We start from the raw sequence: 20,969 nt of genomic DNA on the forward strand, positions 1-20,969 counted from the left end.
CGTTAAATATAACAAATCTTTTGTTTGTGATGTTTGTCATTTTGCAAAGCAAAAAAGGCTTTCATTTCCTATTAGTACATTTAAATCAAAAAAAATGTTTTGATTTGATTCATGTAGATATTTGGGGACCATACTCAATACCATCAATTCATGGTCATAAATATTTCTTGACCATAGTTGATGATTATTCGAGATACACATGGATATATTTTATTGAATATTCAATCAAGAGAAATTTTTGTGTCTAGGAACGTTGCCTTTTATGAACATGTTTTTCCATATCAAAGGGTTCAAGATACTAGCAATGAAACTAACAGTCCTGACATTTATGATCAAATTTTGTTTGTTGAAGATCAACCTGTCTTGAGTCAGTCATCACAAGCCATTCTTGCACCTTGTGATAATGCACCTTGAGGTAATAACTGTAAGTCACACATTGAGGTTTCAGAAGACGTTTGTTCCCATATAGACTAAAACCTCAACGAAGATCATGAAATATAACAAAATTATAAATCAGATCCATATGTTCGAATGAGTACAAGAATAAAAAGACCACCTGAGTATTTAAAGGATTATCTTTGTAATCTTAATGTTTCCAATACATCTTCAAGAGTTAAATATCCTTTGAATTATGTTTTTGTTAGAATGTATGGCTTTAAACTAGAGGGGGGTGAATGGTTTAAAGAGGGTTTTCGCAAACTTTTAAGTCTAGAATGAAAACACTTCGAGAAACACTTGAATCAGAATTCAGTTTGTCAAAACACAAAGCAAAAAACACAACATCAGAAAAACAATCGGTTGTTTCGCAGAAACAATCGGTTGTTTATACCAGTTCACAAATATAAAAACTAAATTTGAAGAGATTAAGGATGGAGAGAATGCACAATAAGATTTATACTAGTTCACTCTTAACCCAGAGCTACATCCAGTCTTCTCAGAAACCACTAGGGAATCCAATAAGCAATCAACCCTAGATCACTTACAACACAACCAAAGAAGTGACATTGATCCCCTAAAGACACACACTTCCTTTGGTCCAGCACAACACCACTAAGAATGCTGATCTTGATTCCCTCAAGAACACACAACACTTCTCAGCTATACACACAGAGTTTCTTTCAAAGTACAAAGGATTACACTTGTTACAGAACAAATCTGAAATCAATACAAGATGAAAATCCTATCTCACACTCTTTGATCAATGCAATCTCTAAGCAATTCTCAACTTTTCAAAATCTCAATTTGTGAAAAACTCAAATCTGTTTTTCTGTATTAAAACAAAGTTGTTTGTTACATAATCTTAACAAACTATTCATTGCATTTAAGGATTGGTCAGAGCATTAAAACCTGGAGCATAAACAGTTAGAAAATCATTTAATGTTCAGTCAAAGCACAAAACAGTTTTCTGTTATGGTCCCAAAACAAACAATCGGTTGTTTCGACAAAACAACAGGTTGTTTTTCACTTAGTTTGAAAAACACTTTTCAATTAAAATGTTTGATAATGCTTATGCTTTGGATTCAATCAAGAGTGGATATATACAATTAATCTACCCCAGATCCTATCTAAAGACAGCTCAGCAACAGCAAGCACATCCAGCCTTTCATCAACCTTCAAAGGGTTTGGATTCTTCAAAGCTTGAACACACTTGGTTCAACAATTTTGTCTTATAACAAATTATCACCTTCTTACAAGTCTTTTGTTATGTCTCTTTCTTCACATGTTGAGCCAAACACTTATTCTGAAGTTGTGAAACATGTCTGTTGGAGAAAAGCTATACAATGTGAGATATCTACTTTAGAGTCAAATCAAACTTGGGAGACTACTCTTCTGCCTAAGGACAAAGTTGTCATAGGTTGCAAATGGGTATTCAAAATAAAATATAAGGCTTATGGGACAGTTGAAAGGTATAAAGCAAGGTTAGTGGCAAAAGGATACACACAAACAAAAGGCATTTACTACCTTGATACTTTCTCTCCAGTAGCAAAGATGACCACCATAAGGTTGCTTATTTCTCTAGCTTATATATATAATTGGGAATTGAAACAATTAGACATAAATAATTCCTTTTTACATGGAGACTTGAAAGAAGATGTATACATGGTGCTCCTCCTGGATTGACTTCTATTCCACCCGGAAAAGTTTGTAAACTAAAAAAGGCTTTATATGGCCTTAAGCAAGCGAACAGAGAGTGGTTTGCCAAACTGTCATCCTTTTTGCTTTCTATGGGATATACTTAATCTATGAATGATCATTCCATGTTCATTAATTCTTCTAAAGGATCTTTTACAACATTACTAGTGCATGTGGATGATATAATATTGGCATGAAATGATAAAGAAGAGATTGCTCGAATTAAACAAGCCTTGAATCAGATATTCAAGATTAAGGATCTTGGGAATTTAAGATATTTTCTTGGTCTAGAAGTAGCAAGAAGTAAAGAAGGAATAATGGTGAATCAAAGAAAATATGCATTGGAATTATTAACAGATACATGTCTTTTAGCCTGCAAACCTGCACCCACTCCTATTGATAACATGAAAAATTTTCTTCTACTAGAGGTATTCCTTTCACAGATATTCAAGCCTACAAAAGATTGATTGGAAGGCTTATGTATCTCACTAATACCTGACCTGACATAACATTTTTTGTGCAACAACTTTCTCAGTTTCTTGCTAAGCCTAGAATTGCGATTAGAATTCTCAAATATATTAAAGGAGCTCCAAGTCTTGGTTTATTTTTCTCTTCCAACACTTCTACTCCTCTAAAAGCCTTTTGTGACAGTGATTGGGGCACTTGCAGTGATTCAAAACAATCAGTGACTGGTTTTAGTGTGTATCTTGGGAATTCTCTCATATCTTGGAAATCAAAGAAGCAAAGCACGATATCATAGAGTTCCTGTGAAGCTGAATACAGGGCAATGACCACTGTTACATGTGAAATTCAATGGCTAACTTATCTTTTTCAAGATTTCAAAGTTCCTTTTGAGCAACCATCTCCTTTATAATGTGACTATGACTCGGCAAGATACATTGTAGCAAATCCAGTGTTTCACGAGCGTACAAAACATATAGAAATAGATTGTCACGTTGTTAGAGAAAAATTAAAGAAGGGTCTCATCCATTTGCTTCTCATTTCCACCACATAACAATTGGTTTACATTTATACCAAAGCTTTAAGTCCCCAATCTTTTAAGAGTATTTGTTCCAAGCTGGGTTTCATCAATTGGTTTCTCTTTATAAAGGTGAATAAGATTTATTTTGTTTAGTCTATTATGATTCTGGTATTTATTTGATTGATTATTTCTCTTTTTATCTTTAGCTAGACTTAGAATGAGTGTACTGCTTGTATATATTCAAACTATTTATTTTGATCTCTACAGAATAAGATTAGAGATATTCATTCTCATATCATTTGTCTTCCTTTTACTTTTTTATTTATTTTGTTCTATTTTATAATAACAATGTTAAGTTTTGTATTAAATGCATGTCTTAAATAATACTATGCGTCTTAAATGATACGGTGAAGGGAGAAAAAAAAAATACTCCAAAACAAAGGACTATACACTGCACTTCCCACTCCAAAAAAAAAAGCTGTAATTCTAATTATTTATCACATTTATCTATTTGTTCCATTCATATAGCTTAAACAGTATTTCAATTTCAGACTTTGAAAATGAAAAAAATAACATTCTGAAGAAATAATCATAAAAAAACTTTGCATTTTATATAATCTTCATTTGGTCTCCTAGTAGAATTTAGAGTTTCTAACTTTCTAAAATTGACCCGCATTCATAGTGACTGCGGACACCATATAAAACATTTAAATATTACATAAATTATAATGCCAAACAAAATTACTACTTTGTTTATTAGATATTGAATGAATCCTCACGCTGCCTATTGAGACCTTTTGAGGATAAGGATATATAGATAAACAATATTTTTGTTTTTTCACGTGTGAAAAATGCGTAATCATTATCTTGAGAAAGAAGATCAGGATTATTTATCTTCACGAGCAGAGCTATAGTTTAAATCAGATAAGATAAGAAATGAAGAAATTTAAATATATATTGAATATGTAATCTTGGTCTCTGTTTTATATAATTTAGTTTCTTAATTTTTAATTATTCATTATTTTATTTTATTTGAAAAAAAAATTGATTATGTAGTTTAAAAGAATTATACATATAAAATTAACTTCTCTTAATTTTCAATAGATTATTATTTATCTTTGTAAAAATTTAATAGATGAACTTTAGATGAGGAAGTTTCTTATGATTTTAGGATTATGTGTTCAATCTGGATTATTAGGAAAAATTCATAGTAAATTGACTGAAAATAAGTAATAATAATATAAATTGATGCAATCAGACACCCCAACAGTCCATTGTTTTGGGTGAAAAAGAAAAAAAGACAAGAAATTGACTGGACATTTTTTTTATATTGTAGCTAACTGAACAGTGATAAAATTAGCACTTTCTTAAAAGTAATATATACTTATGATTCTATACAAATCTATCCAATTATCCATAACGTAAACTATAAGGTACGTTTTGATTAATTCCACTAAAATGTATTAAAACACAAATGGATATATTTAATAAGCAGAAGACATTATTAAATCTTAATTAATTATATACACTAATACATAAATGATTCCAGTCTTATAATTAATTTTGGCATAATTTTTTATACAATTTTATCTTTACTTTTAAAAAAAAAAACATTTCCCCTAATTTAAGATATTTGACCAGATATGTAAGATGTTGAACACTTTCCCATTTGAATCTTATCAATAATAAGTAAATCAAGCAACGATAATCAGGGAAGAATCCTGATTCATGATGAAGGGAGAACCTACGGCTGTGATTGCGTGAGCGGAGTGTGGGCCCATGGGTACTCTGAAAAAGGAAGATGCCTTGGAATATTCTTAGTGGCCGCATAACTGCAACATGCTTTTGTTGCTTTCAATTTTTATTTATAATTTGTAATTTTGCAATCCCATCCCTCCTCCTTCCTAATTCTCCTTATTATTTAGTTCTCTTTGTCCCTTATAAGCCTGCCCTCGTTCTCCACCATCACAATCAATTTTCCTTATCTACTCCATTCTTTTCTCTTCCACTCCCTTTTTCTCTCTCTTTCTCTTTAAACAAACTCACACAACAACATGTGCGCGCCCATATCCGAACTCGAACAGGAAGAGCTGCTGGAAAAGCTAGAGGTCTTCAAGATCAAAGGCCGCGACAAGCATGGCCGCAAGATCCTTCGCATTATTGCAAAATTCTTCCCAGGTCAATTTAATTCCTAATTTTTATTTTATGGATTTTAATTGTGACCGTATTCTGATTTGTTTTTCCGATTTCACCAATTCTTTATCAGCGCGGTTGATCAGTATTGAGGTGCTGAAGAAGTACCTGGAGGAGAGGGTTTTCCCGAAGCTGGGGAAGAGGAAATTCGCAGTGCTCTACGTGCACACCGGCGTGCAGAGAAGCGAGAATTTACCCGGAATATCCGGTCTCCGATCGATCTACGACGCGATTCCGGCCAACGTGAAGGAGAATCTGGAAGCCTTTTATTTTATTCATCCGGGCTTACAGGCCCGCCTTTTCCTAGCTACCGTTGGCCGCTTCCTCTTCAACGCTGGGTATGTTACGCCATCTTCCTTCATTAATTATTTAATTAATAATTCGTTATTAATTTTATTATTATTATTATTATTCAAATTATATATAGATCCATTTTCATCATTCATAAATACTTCACACATGCTTCATGCATCCCTCACAATATTTTTATTTATTCCCTAGTTTTTCCATTTCTCTCAGTCAAAAAATTTGGTACCATGCAACTGCAAGTTTTTTATTAAAAAAAAAAATCAAACTCTTTTATGTTGATTTTTTCTTATATGATGATGAAAACATGTTTTTTTTTATCATTATTATTATTACGAGAACATTATTTCTCAAAATAAGATGTAAATCTGAAAAGAATTTGTCAGTCTCTTCATTATTAAATGGAATTTTTTTTTCTTTAAATATGAATTTTTCACTGGCTACCTGTCAAATCTCAGGAAAATCTCTTGGATTATTGATTCTATCTTTTTTTCTGTGTTATTTTTTATTTTTTCAATGAATTAAATTCAACATTTTAAAAGAATTTAAATATTTAAAAAGGATTTACACTATTAAATTTAAAGTTTTAACTATAGTACAAATATGATTATTTATATGAAATTAAGTGTTTAATTATGCAATGGGGAAGATGAGTTTCAATCAATTGTCATTGTGGCGGCTCTTAGTAATTGGTTGTGAGTCTGATTAACATGTGAATGTGGGATTTGATTGCGTGTGGTAGGTTGTATGGAAAGTTGAAGTACATTAGCAGGGTTGATTATCTGTGGGAGAACATGAGAAGGAACGAGGTGGAGATTCCGGAGTTTGTGTTTGATCATGACGAGGATTTGGAATACCGTCCGATGATGGATTACGGGTTAGAGAGTGATCACGCCAGAGTGTACGGTGGTGCTCCCACTATGGATTCACCTGTGACCACGTATTCCATGAGGTGCATCTCATAGGATTCTCTCCAGGGGATTCAGTAACCCTTTGGCCCCTTGTTTCCTGCGTTAGTTAGACTGGGCCTAGCTGTTAGTTAAATGGGCCCATAGCTATGTGGATGTTGATATTGTGCAGAAAAAAAAAAAAGGTGCCATTATTAGGTTTTGCTAATGTGGTAATACTTATCCAATAGCATTTTAAGTTTTGGTTGGGGGATTCAGTTCCCTGATATTAAAAAGAATTCCACCCACTGATTCTTCCCATGTTCTTTGCTCTTTCACATTCTCCCATTCATTTCTCAATCTTATCAGAATCTCTCCACTATCACTTTATCCTAATTAAAAAATATCACTTTATCCTAATTAAAAATATCGTGTGCCAAGAAATTTTTTATCAAAATATATTTATTTAAAAAAATTACCCAAATAAATTCATTCACTACTTACATGTTGAGAACATGATCTACAGGGAGTTGAATTTTCAATAGTAACACTCAATTTTTTTTCTTTTTTCCATTTTTAAAAAAGTTAAAAAATCAGATAAAGTGAGAATAAATTTATTTGAATAATATTTTTTAAATAGATTTATTTTAGAAAAAATAGCTAAACAGCCCTCTTTATGTATTGTACAAGAGTAAACCTTCAATTCAGATAACTAACATATCTTGATACTTAGTATATTATTTTTCACTTAATTTATAAGCATATCCAACTTGGTTTCCTCAAGTTTATTCGTGTCTATAACAAAGTTAAATAAATTATATTTATTGATTGTGGTTTGTAAGAAATAGCATTACATAATTATTAACTTATCGAAATTTAAATAAATTACATTACATGAAACTTATCCAAGTTATTGAATTGACACTTGTCTTGAGTTTTCCCTCGTCTTGTGTTTCTATAATTGGAAATTTAAATAGTTTGTTTTGTAATTGTATTTAAAGTTGCTTAGAATAATAAGTATGATAACTTATATGTTCAACTTTATAAAAACTCATCATTGATTTATAATTATATATGACACATTTCAAAACAATGCCGTTAAAATTAAGGAAATTATGTTGTCAAAATCGACTTATGTAATAAAGTATAATGTTTCAACAATTTTTTTTTTCATATTTGATTATTTTAAGCTTATTTAAAACATTGTACATGTTAGAATGAAAGTGATTTTTGTAACTGTTTTAGTTTTTTTTTCTCATAAAGTGATGTTTTTTTCAAGCAAAACTACTATCGTCCAAACAAATTTAAAACTAAGAGTTGAATTACTTTAAGGGTTGATTTTTAAGTAAGATTGTTGTTGTTTAAGATGATGGATTTATGGTTTAGGATTTAAGATGATGGATCACTTGATATTTTTAACATTTTTAACAAGTGAAATTAAAATTAAGAGTTTAAGCTTGTCTTTGGTTAATTTTTTCCTCCAACAATAAAATATTTGCTTTAGTAATAATTTTTTTCTCAAACAAAAATATAACAGAAAATCAACTTGCTCTTGAGTTTATTTTTGCTAAAGAGAATAAAAGAGAATTTTTGGTTTTAATAATATATTTCTTTAATTGAAATGAGTAGTACGAATGTTATATTAATGTATAAAAAATATCAAATAATATAATTAATTGATTTATTGTTAAGTAAATTATACCTTATATGGTATAGAGAATATAATTATGAATTATATATGTAAATTATTTAGTAATGTATGTACACGTGTATCCATATTTCATAAACTTTAAACTCAATTCATATTTTAAATTTGTATATTATCATCAATATTATACACATGTTGAGTATATTATCATCAATATAACATGTGATTTGTTATTTGAATTTGTATATTAGTATTAAAAAATTTGACTTGTCGGAGAGTTTATTGTTTAGATGACACACCATGAATTTTAAATTTTATGTTTTAAACTTTATATATCCTTATATGAAAAAAAAGTTAGTATAACCTCATTAATAAATTTCAGAATATATTAATAAATATTTCTTGTTGAACATAATTTGTTATATAGATTTATGTGTATTATATATATATATATATAACTATTTTTATTTTATTTTTATTATTGAATGTTCTGTATACACTTTCTCTTGACTTTATAATAAAATTAATAATATTTTTCGGAGTAGTCATTTAATATAAAAAGTTGTTAAATAATAAAAGTACGATTTACAAAGAAACTAAATTTTCAAAATATATTCAAAACTGAAAAAAAAAAATATGTATACAATTATATTTGAAAACGAAAAATATAAAATCTGCAAAAAATTTGGAATCTCGGTAAGTATAACTTGAAATAGGCATCTTAGAGTAATATTATTTTCATATAATTACTTCAATTTGATAATTATGTGAGTTTGCAGTTCTCATATCCACTGTAAACACCCCTAAAAAATCTTTGTTCTATAATATATATCATTGTGTTAGAAAGAAGTTTGCGTTTCCGGCTAAGGGTAGGCTAGCTGCTATGGCAGATTGTTCGTTTTTCTTCACAAACTTTTTAGATCATTTCTTTGAACGGGATCTGTGGAAAGTCTTTCAGAGGTGGGGTGTATTCTGGATGTGTTCATTTCTAGAAAGCTTAATTCTAGAAATCGGATGTTTGGTTTTGTTAGATTTCAAGGAGTGGAAGATGTGTACCCGTTGGAAAAGAAGTTGGACGCTATATGGATCGGTACGTGGAAATTACAGGTGAATCTACCAAAATACAACAGGTCCAAGAGGGTGGTTAAGAAGCGAGGCGAGCTTCCCCGTCATAATGGGAGGGTAAGGGTGCAACAGAGGTTTACGCAAACTGGAAATGGTGGGAGGAAGGGTGTGCAGGAGCAAACTTTCGCGGAGGTGGTATCGCGAGAGAATGTGAGTAGGTCTAGTTCGGAGGGGATAGCGACTCAGCTCAGAGTTGAGGTAGATTCCTCTTCTTGGTTAACCAACTGCTACGTCGAGCGTCTTTTAGAGGCACCAAACATGCAGTTGGTTAAAGAAAGTTTCGTGTTGGGCGGTTTTGGTGTGGTACGCTTAAAGTATCTGGGAGAAAAGTTTGTGTTGTTGTCTTGCGATGAGGAGGGGCTTATCAAAAAACTCATAGAAGAAAACAAAGTCTGGTTCGCTGGTTCATTTGCTTGGTAGTGCCTTGGGACGAATCCTTTATTGTAAACGAGAGGTTTGTTTGGGTAAGGTGTAGAGGTATACCTTTGCATCTTTGGAGCAGGCACTATTTTGAAAGCGTTGGGGAACTAGTGGGGAAGGTAGTGGAGGTGGATCAGGCGACCGTGGCTAGGGAAGTGCTAGAGTATGTTCGTGTACGAGTTTGTATTCCGGTAGGTGTTTTGTTACGTGTGAAGAAGGTGAGTATAAACGGCCTCTCTTGTGTGGTATCTTTCGAAGAAGAGACATATATGTCGGATTATAAGTTAAGAAGTTTCTTCAGCAAGTGGGGTGATGTGTCGGCCCCGGAGTCCGATGTCAGTTTGGAAGATGACGGTCGAAGAGAACGCTTGGTCTCTGTGGGTTCGTATTCCAACGACAAAGATGGTAGAAGGGTAGGTGAGGAGCAGACGGTTCAGTGCATAGCAGCGCGGGTAGGTGTGGACCAACATTAAAGGTCCTTTAATTCCGTATTAGATGTCACCTTGGGTTCATGGGAGGGATCTATGGATGGTAAAGTTTATGCGGATTCTTCAAAGATGGTTGGGGGTGTGAATAAAAGTACTAGTGTGATGAATGCAAATTGCATTTATGGCATTAAAAAAGGAAAAATATACATTGACAATCTTAGTATACAACCCTCTTTCTTTGTCTAAAATTTCAATTTTTTTGAATGAAATGAAAAAAATACCATTTTTTATATCATCAATTAAGAGTTGTATAGTGGAGCAAGTTGTCCATGTATCATTCCTCTTATAAAAGACATGGATAACGTTAATGGGGAGAATGGTGTGGCACATCACGAGGTGGTTGGAAGAGAGAGAAAGATTAATGAATTAAATGTAAAGCATTTGCTTATGTGCCCAGGCAGCAATGATAAGCATGTATCTAGCCATTATGGTTTTAGGCTCTGTTTGCTTCCATGGATGTACTGTTCACAAGGAAAGAAGTGAGAGGATATCAATGGTTTGGATTCAGGATTTTGCAGGGAAGAGGAGGAGAGGATATACCTGTGAACAGTAAATATCATCTCCCCTCAAAATGAAGAGATGTAGAGGGAAAGTCACATTAGCATGTGCTATTTTCGAATTTACCCTCATTCATCTGCAAGGGTTTTTAATATTAAAAAACAATTTTTATTTATTTATATAATGTGATTTATTTTCTAATTTTATAGTATATATTTAATATTTTAAGGAATTATTTGAAGTTCTCTTTTTATTTAATTTGTTGTTGCATTTATATTAATTATTCCTGCCGGCTGACCAGATTGTTCTTCGTACGTAGCTAAGACCTGCGTTTCAAGGACTCCTTCTTCCTCGTTCCAAACCTTCACCCTTCGCGGCCGTGAATACCTGAAACAGATAGAACAAAGGGCACCTTCGCGGCCGTTTGCACTCCGACGCTCAAGTCAGTAAAGGCAGAAAACACCGTGCACCTCTGTATCGGAACACCGCAAGTGAAATGTTCTGAAGGTGCGTAACTGAATTCTAACTGTATTCTCTCTTGTTCTCAAGTCACTCATGCGTATCGTGCGTAAGCGTAAATGACTTAGAATCTGTAAAAACGTACCTCTCTAAGCCTTTCAGAAAAGCTTATATACCTTTAGTTTCAGTGCTTCTGCCACGTGTCTCCTCATGACTTAAGCGTAACTTAGCATGGAAGGCCTTACAGCGCTGTCCCCTAACTTAGGGAAATCCCAGCGTATAAGTCTCCCTTCTCAAAGTGCAACTGGCGCGAGGGGTGACCACGTGAACGCTAACTCATGCGCCCACGCCTCTTAGTCACTCGCCCTGAGAGTATCTCCGCCCCCCCTCACGTGCCATGCATGCAGATCACCCCCTGGGACGTGGCCCTCCTTCTGGGTCGTTTCTGTCCCAGTGGCTCTCTAACGGTGGCGCGTACCTCCGCGTGCCCACACCTCATGCATGGATACGACGTGAGGTGGATCCCTCTCTGCTAATACTGGGGATGTGGCTCGAAAGCCACCTTTCTCTTCTATTATTGCTCTTATGAGGTATCGAGGCCCGAGGCCTCCACGCCCCTACCGTGCCGCCTCCTATGGTGCCACTTCCTATGGTGCCGTTTCCTATGGTGTCGCCTCCTCCATGGTCGTTCCTACCCGTGGGTATCGGGAGGTGGCGCCCATCGGATGCAAGTACCCCTTGGTTCGGACCCAGTCGACACCCAAGGCCTGGCGACACCCGAGGCCGACTCCCTTCTCATCTCACTGTGCCCCTGATGGGTCCCACCAAGTGTTGACTTTGGTTAACGCCCGATGATGGGTCGGTACATTAATATATATTTTTTTTATAATTATTATGTTTATGAGTTTGTAATTTATTTGATAATAGTTTTTATGAAATTATTTTCTATTGCTAATTAAGTTATATTTTTTTAGTATTTTTTTATTTTTTATTACTATAGGGTTTTTAATAATAAAAAATATTATCTTTTATTTATGTAAGATCTTATTTATTTTCTAATTTTATAATGCATGTTTAATATTTTAAGAAATTATTTGAAGTTTTATTTTTATTTAATTTGTTGAATACATTTTTTTCTAATTATAATTTTTAAATTATATCTATTTATATTTAATATATATTTAATTTTTAATTTTAATTTTTAAATCTACGAAATATGTGAAAGTTGTTTATTTTTAAACAAAAATAACTCATTTCATTATTAAACAATTTTAATAGACAAGGATAAATTTGTAAAGTAACATTTAACAATTTTAAAAAAAAATAAAACTCCCTCACAACCATCTTATCTGATGTGATTCCAATAGCCACATAGAACAAGATTCTTGACACTTTGAGGAATCACCTTGAGCTGAAAAATATAGAGGCACTTTCTTAGAAGTTGGATCATGGTTCTAAGTCAAGAACTCACCAATAACAAGTACCAAATCCCAAACTCATTTGGATGAACCAAATATTGTCAAATTGAATCAACAAAGGAATTTAAAAAGAGAAGACCGAACAGAATTAAACCTCAATCAATTGTACCGAACAGAATTTAAGAAACAAAACAGAATATAGGTGCTGGAAATTGTAAGAACCGAAACTAAAAACAACTCAAAACACAAGGCAACATGAACAAATGAAGAAGAAGAAAGGAAGGAGAAGAGAATGCTCATGAAGATGGAAGAAAGGTTGGATGATCACGCCACTAGAAGTATGGATGCTCCTAGATGAGTGTGCAAGCCGCCACTTGAGGAAACCATGGTCCTTCAAGATAAGACTAGAGTAGAAGCTCAAAAGCTCTCCAAATGCTCACTCCAATTTTGAGTATAGTTTCTTTAGATGAATTCAAATCTGAATTTTACAAGGAAGGCACCTCTATTTATAGCCTAAGGTGCTGAAAAATGAAAGCTAAAACAATTCAAAATTCCCTCCAATTCAAACTAGAACCGGCGCCTATTTGCAAAGCAAGGAAGGTGTGATCCTTTCCTTCACTTTGGCACCCCCTATTCTACTCCTACACCTATCTACTAATACACCCCCCTAAAGCTCCTAACTAAAGCCTAAAAGATGCTATAACAAAAGAGGTTTCTAAGGTTTCCCTCTAAGCACCTTCAACTAAAGACACTACAAAAAGAGAAAATAAATGTCCTCTTGCTCCCAAGGCTTTGAACATGCTTCTTGTAATCCTTTGAGGTGGACTTTGACCTCCAAGGGCGTCCTCCATTTGTGCCTCCACCTCTTCTTGAGCTTGATGAGTGGCCTCTATGTTCTCTTGGGCTTGATCTCCATCATACTCCCCGAGTTGGAGAGAATTCGACCACGAATTCTGGAGACCTACAGAAAAAGGAGTTAGATCGCTGACATTAAAAGTATGACTCCCTAAGAATGTATCAAGCATATCTAACTCATAAGCATTGTCATTAATCCTCTTGAGGACTTGGAAAGGTCCATCCCCTCGAGGCATTAGTTTGGACTTCCTTTGAGTAGGAAAACGATCCTTCCTCAAGTGAAGCCAAACCCAATCGCCCTCATCAAACAACAATGCTTTTCTCCTTTTATTGGCAAGTTCAGCATACTTGCCAACCTTCTTCTCAATTCTCTTCTTGATGTCTTTATGCAAAGTTTTCACAAAAGAAGCCTTTTCATCCCCATCTTTGCACAAGACATCGTCAAGAAGGGGAATAGGAAGAAGATCAAGAGGTGTTAGGGGATTAAACCCATAGACCACCTCAAAAGGAGAATGGGAGGTGGTAGAATTTACTACTCGGTTATATGCAAACTCAACATGGGGTAGTAAATTCTCCCACACTCTAGGATTCCCCGAAATAAAGCATCTCAATAGTTGTCCCAAAGTTCTATTCACCACCTCGGTTTGACCATCAGTTTGTGGGTGGCAAGTGGTAGAAAATAAAAGCTTAGTTCCAAGCTTGCCCCACAAGGTCTTCCAAAAGTGACTCAAGAATTTAGGATCTCTATCGGACACTATAGACCTAGGAATCCCATGCAAGCGAACCACTTCTTGGAAGAAGAGGTTTGCAATGTGGCATGCATCATCCACTTTGTGGCAAGGAATAAAGTGAGCCATCTTTGAAAAACGATCCACTACCACAAAAATGGAGTCCTTTCCCTTTGATGTCTTGGGTAAGCCTAAGATGAAATCCATAGATATATCTATCCAAGGCATTGAAGGGATAGGAAGAGGAGTATAAAGACCATGGGGATGCATTTTAGATTTAGCTTTGCGGCAAGCTATGCATTTATCACACAAACTATGAACATGCTTATGCATATGAGGCCAAAAGAAATGTTCATGCAACACATCCAAAGTTTTAGCAACCCCAAAATGTCCCATTAAGCCCCCCTCATGAGCTTCTCTAACAAGAGATAATCTAATAGAGCATTGGGGAACACAAAGACGTTTTCCCTTAAAAAGAAAGCCATCTTGAATAAAAAAATCTTTGTGTCCTCCCTTAAGACACTCTTGATAGAGGAGAGAAAAATCAAGGTCATCATGATAAAGTTCCTTAATGTGATCAAAACCAAGATATTGAGAGGTTAAAAGATTTAGCAAGGTGTATCGTCTAGAAAGAGCATCCGCCACAATATTTATTTTGCCTTGCTTGTGTTTGATCACATAAGGAAATTGCTCAATGAATTCCACCCACTTAGCATGCCTCTTGTTAAGTTTGTTTTGGCTTTTCAAATATTTAAGAGATTCATGATCACTATGTATCACAAACTCTTTGGGAAAAAGATAGTGTTGCCAAGTAAACAAAGCCCTAACAAGAGCATATAATTCCTTATCATAGGTGGAATAGTTGAGATGACTTCCCTTCAATTTCTCACTAAAATAGGCTATGGGGTGGCCCTCTTGAAGGAGAACAGCCCCAATACCTATGCTTGAAGCATCACACTCAATCTCAAATGTCTTAGTGAAATTAGGAAGGGCCAAGATGGGAGCATTAGTCAATTTTTCTTTCAAAGTATCAAAAGCATTTTGTTGTGCTTCTCCCCAATGAAAGACCACATCCTTTTTCACTATGTCATTGAGTGGTGCGGCAATGGTACCAAAGTTTGGGACAAATCTTCTATAGAAAGAAGCAAGCCCATGAAAACTTCGGACCTCATTCAAAGATTTCGGTGTAGGCCAATTTTGAATGGCCACCACCTTTGTTTTGTCCACATGGACCCCTTTACAACTCACAACAAACCCTAGGAATTCTATATGATCAAGAGCAAACATACATTTAGCAAGGTTAGCATACAAATGTTCCTTCCTAAGGGTTTCCAAAACTTGCCTAACATGCAACCTATGATCATTCAAAGATAAGCTATAAATGAGAATGTCATCAAAGTAAACCACAACAAACTTACCAATGAAAGGTCTAAGAACATGATGCATGAGGCGCATGAAGGTACTTGGTGCATTAGTTAAACCAAAAGGCATAACTAACCACTCATATAAACCAAAGTTGGTCTTAAAAGCCGTCTTCCATTCATCACCCGGTTTGATACGGATTTGATTGTGGCCGCTTTTAAGATCAATCTTTGAAAAGATTTTAGAACCATGTAATTCATCCAACAAATCATCTAGTCTAGGTATGGGATGCCTATACTTCTTAATGGTTATGTTATTTATGGCCCTACAATCCGAACACATTCGCCATGTGCCATCCTTTTTTGGCACTAAGATGATAGGCATAGCACAAGGACTCATGCTATCTTGCACCCACCCTTTCTCAATCAAAGCCTCAACTTGTTGGCGAATTTCCTTGGTTTCACTTGGATTGGTCCTATATGCTGGACGATTTGGTAAAGAAGAGCCCGGTATCAAATCAATTTGGTGCTCAATCCCTCTCAAAGGTGGAAGTCCTTTTGGAGGATCTTGAAACACATCTTTGAACTCTTCTACCAAATTTTCCAAGCAATGAGGACTATCAACAAGTGATTCTACTCTAAGAGTTCTAGGGATGGCTAAAAAAAGAGGATGATGAGCCACTATTTCCCTTTCAATGTCACGCCTAGACACAAGGAGTGTAGGCTTAGAACTCTTATCTTTTTTATTTTTTTGATCTTTTTCACTCTCCCTCTTTTTCTTCATGATAACTTGGTCCTCATGGACTTCTCTTGGAGAGAGAGATTTTAAAGTAACCTTGTGACCATGGAATTCAAAAGATAGTTTATTGGTAAAGCCATCATGTAAAACTTTTCTATCAAATTGCCAAGGCCTTCCCAAAAGAACATGAGTGGCTTCCATGGGCACAACATCACATAATACCTCATCTTTGTATTTTCCAATGGAGAAATGGATGAGGACTTGTTTATTAACAATTATTTCTCCTACTTCACTAAGCCATTGTAACTTGTAGGGCTTTGTATGAGAGATAGTAGGCAATCCAAGCTTATCTACTACTCTTGTACTAGCCACATTTGCACAACTACCCCCATCCACTATCAAGGAACAAATGTTGTTTTGAATAAGACATCTTGTATGGAAAATATTTTCCCTTTGACTTTCATCAAAAGGTTGTGAAACTTGTCCAAGAAGTCTTCTCACAACTAACAAGTCCCCTTCAAGTGGACATTCGCTCTCTTCCTCACTAGATGCATGAGAATGCAATGAATGCTTTGGAGAATCCGAATCATGCTCACTAACTACAATGCCCTCATGCATGTACATACTTCGTTTGGAAGGACAATTTGCAGCAATATGACCATAACCCATACATTTAAAGCATTTAGTGTTAGATGTTCTAGTGGGAGACTTAGGTCTAGAAGTTGATGGCTTAGATTCCTTGGGTTTGAAAGAAGAATCTTTGGAAGGATGTTTAGAAAAAGAAGTTTTGTTTCTCCAAGACTTGGAGTAGTATCCATCATTGGAAGCATTTTTAAAAGAATTTTTCTTAGCAAGTTGGGCTTCCACCTTCATTGCAAGATGAACTAAAGAGCCCAATGATGAATACTCTTGTAACTCAACAATGTCTTGGAATCCTTCCTAAGACCACTCACAGACCTAGCAACCATGGCTTCTTCACTTTCTTCTAATTCAATTTTAAGCACAAGCGTCTCAAGCTCCTTATAATATTCATCCACATTTAGCGTGCCTTGTTGAAATCGTTGGAGTCTCAACATGAGGTCTTTCCTAAAATGTGGGGGCACAAACCTAGCGCGCATATGATCCTTTAAAGAGTTCCAAGAGTCCACGGGAGGACCCTTGTGATAGATAATGTCCTTTACAATTCCATGCCACCATTTCATGGCATAATCACTAAACTCTAGGGTGGCTAGCTTAAGCTTATGCTCATCTTGGATCTCATGGATCTCAAATATTTGTTCACACTTAGCCTCCCAATCTAAATACACATTTGGATCACTAGAACCATTAAAACAAGGTAGTTTGACCGAAGGAAGCTTGGACTTTGCATCATGGTAGAAGCCATTGCCGTAGTGAATTCTTTCCCCTTGGTGATGATGTCTTTGTCCATGGACTTGGGGTGGAGGTCTCCTTCTCCTATGCTCATCTTCACGGCCAACATCATTTGAAGAAGCTCTTGAAGATGGTCTATGAGAATGATGTCCATCATGGATAGAAGGAGATGGTCTAGTTTGTTGGACCTCCATCTTTTGCAATTTCTCCTCCAACCGTCTAATTGTTCTTTGAGCTTCATGTAATTCACCAATAATTGAAGCTTTGGAAGGAGAATTCTGCTTGTAGGATGCATCACTTGAAAATCCAGCCATTTGTAATTAAAAACAGCAAACACACAAAAACAGCAAACAAGTTAAAAATTAGCAAAAACAGTGAGCTATAATGAAACTGCCGAAGTGAACTTAAGGCTGAAAAAGATATCACTCTCAAAGAAATAATGTTCTTGCTCCAATCTGATCTTGAGGCCTTGGAATCCTCAAATGAAATATGTCAAAGCAAGCACACCAATCTTAAGAGCAAACCACCACAAAACCAAAGAAACAATAAAGACAAACAAGAAAAGGTAGAAGCAAAGAAAGGTAATTGCAAAAGGAATACTATATGTAAGACAAACTCAAAGAGTAAGAATGAAAGACAATCAAGAAAATAAAGAACTCAATGAGAAAAGTAGGCACACAAAAGAATACCTAAGGAAAAGCACTAGAGTAGATGAAGAAAACAAAAAATATTAGCTACTGGAAAAAAAAAAATTTTATGCAAACTGTGCTTGATATTCACTGATTTAACTGGAACGTTGTAGAGCGAACTGGATTATGAAATTTATACCACAGAAACTTCAAGATGTTAACTCAATAATGGCACTGGAATCAATTAAAAACAGTAAGCCAATTGAGAGAAATAATTTTTTTAAAATCGCTGCCAGATTACCGTATTTTTTTCGGCAGGAATGTACACTTTTTTTATTTTATTTATCATTTTTTGTGTACTTCATATTTTTGAATGATTCTTTTTTCTATTCTTTTCTAACACTTTGAATATCTCAAATCCATAATTTCAGAATTTTACAGTACGTAAATCAGTTGCAATAAGGAAAAAACAGTAAGCACTTTTTTTCAGAAACAGAGGAGTCCTAATAGGAATAAAAAACAGGATGATGAACTTAGCAAAGACATAATAGAAAATGATGTATTGGAACTTGTATAGGTCTAAAATACAAGTATGAACTCAATTCTAAAAAGAAAATGCACAAAGGATCAACATCAAATCAGAAAATTATATGACACCAAAGCAAGAAACAATCAAAACAATAAAAGTACTACTAGAAGTAATGACATATATGGAATAACATGACTAAGACAAAACTTGACATGATTCAAAAATTAAAAGACACAACACAAATTGTAACAAGTGAAAGGAAGCTTAAGGTAAACTCTAGGAAGGATAATGCCATTCCAAAAGAGCAACCATACTCATAAGAATTATGAGTGCCATAAACCTTTCCACAAACACTTGGAGCAAAAGAAAAAACAGCAAGAATACTCAATTAAAATTCTAAAACAGAAACTTAAATTGCAAGAAATTAAAAAGAGCTCTTGAAATAAAGTGCACACAACTCAACAATTAAACAAGAATGAACCTAAGACTCATGATACCACATGATGTGATTCCAATAGCCACATAGAACAAGATTCTTGACACTTTGAGGAATCACCTTGAGCTGGAAAATATAGAGGCACTTTCTTAGAAGTTGGATCATGGTTCTAAGTCAAGAACTCACCAATAACAAGTACCAAATCCCAAACTCATTTGGATGAACCAAATATTGTCAAATTGAATCAACAAAGGAATTTAAAAAGAGAAGACCGAACAGAATTAAACCTCAATCAATTGTACCGAACAGAATTTAAGAAACAAAACAGAATATAGGTGCTGGAAATTGTAAGAACCGAAACTAAAAACAACTCAAAACACAAGGCAACATGAACAAATGAAGAAGAAGAAAGGAAGGAGAAGAGAATGCTCATGAAGATGGAAGAAAGGTTGGATGATCACGCCACTAGAAGTATGGATGCTCCTAGATGAGTGTGCAAGCCGCCACTTGAGGAAACCATGGTCCTTCAAGATAAGACTAGAGTAGAAGCTCAAAAGCTCTCCAAATGCTCACTCCAATTTTGAGTATAGTTTCTTTAGATGAATTCAAATCTGAATTTTACAAGGAAGGCACCTCTATTTATAGCCTAAGGTGCTGAAAAATGAAAGCTAAAACAATTCAAAATTCCCTCCAATTCAAACTAGAACCGGCGCCTATTTGCAAAGCAAGGAAGGTGTGATCCTTTCCTTCACTTTGGCACCCCCTATTCTACTCCTACACCTATCTACTAATACACCCCCCTAAAGCTCCTAACTAAAGCCTAAAAGATGCTATAACAAAAGAGGTTTCTAAGGTTTCCCTCTAAGCACCTTCAACTAAAGACACTACAAAAAGAGAAAATAAATGTCCTCTTGCTCCCAAGGCTTTGAACATGCTTCTTGTAATCCTTTGAGGTGGACTTTGACCTCCAAGGGCGTCCTCCATTTGTGCCTCCACCTCTTCTTGAGCTTGATGAGTGGCCTCTATGTTCTCTTGGGCTTGATCTCCATCATTATCACTCACAAACTCTCATAAACTTTCCTCACACATCTCTCTAACATACCCCAATCCAAACAACATCACTTTATTTACACTTTCTTTTCACATCATCACACATCCACTCCCTCAAATCCTCACACATCCACTCCTCAATCCAAACACACACTTAAGGATGGCATAGTGAAGGTCCATAATGTTAGAAAAGATGGCTTTAAACTAGAGGGGCGCTGAATTGTTTAAAGGGGTTTTCGCAAACTTTTCAAAGCTAGAATGAACTTATTTCAGAAACCAATTGATTCAGCAATTCAGTTAGCCAAAACAGCAAGCAAAACTGTAATACCAGGAAAAACAATCGGTTGTTTCTTCAAAACAATCGGTTGTTTATACCAGCAAACAACAAACAAACTGAAATTAAAGAGTTAAGGATAGAGAGATTGTACACAGTTGTTTATACTGGTTCACTCAAAACTAGAGCTACATCCAGTCTTCTCAGAAACCCTGAGGATATCCACTAAGCAACCACACCTTGATCACTTACACCACAACCAAGAGAATGACCTTAAACACCTCAAGAAACACACTCTCCTTGGCCAACACTAAGATTGCTGATCTTGAACACCTCAAGAACACACAGCCAATCTCAGCAACACACACAAACGAATTGTTCAGTAGTTTACAAAGATTACACTTGTTACAGATGGAAATCTGAAATCAATACAAGTAAAA

General features: G+C 35.0%; 1 protein-coding gene across 1 annotated transcript; it reads left to right on the plus strand.

Annotated features, from left to right (window-relative positions):
- Positions 1 to 4,905: 4,905 nt before the first annotated feature.
- Positions 4,906 to 6,822, plus strand: LOC137811004 (SEC14 cytosolic factor family protein / phosphoglyceride transfer family protein). The gene is made up of 3 exons (XM_068612543.2): positions 4,906 to 5,293; positions 5,382 to 5,646; positions 6,357 to 6,822. The coding sequence occupies exons 1-3, from the start codon at positions 5,170 to 5,172 to the stop codon at positions 6,577 to 6,579; spliced, it is 612 nt and encodes a 203-aa protein (XP_068468644.1). The 5' UTR covers positions 4,906 to 5,169; the 3' UTR covers positions 6,580 to 6,822.
- Positions 6,823 to 20,969: the final 14,147 nt, after the last annotated feature.

Source organism: Phaseolus vulgaris, chromosome 2, assembly GCF_051622355.1.
Source record: "Phaseolus vulgaris cultivar YP4 chromosome 2, ASM5162235v1, whole genome shotgun sequence".
Lineage (NCBI taxonomy): Eukaryota > Viridiplantae > Streptophyta > Magnoliopsida > Fabales > Fabaceae > Phaseolus > Phaseolus vulgaris.

Excerpts from the sequence above, each read along its gene's own strand:
- LOC137811004 (XM_068612543.2), top strand. The coding sequence starts at position 5,170 with ATGTGCGCGCCCATATCCGAACTCGAACAGGAAGAGCTGCTGGAAAAG. Across the intron at positions 5,294-5,381 it reads TATTGCAAAATTCTTCCCAG|CGCGGTTGATCAGTATTGAG; the intron begins GTCAATTTAATT and ends ATTCTTTATCAG. Across the intron at positions 5,647-6,356 it reads CGCTTCCTCTTCAACGCTGG|GTTGTATGGAAAGTTGAAGT; the intron begins GTATGTTACGCC and ends TGCGTGTGGTAG.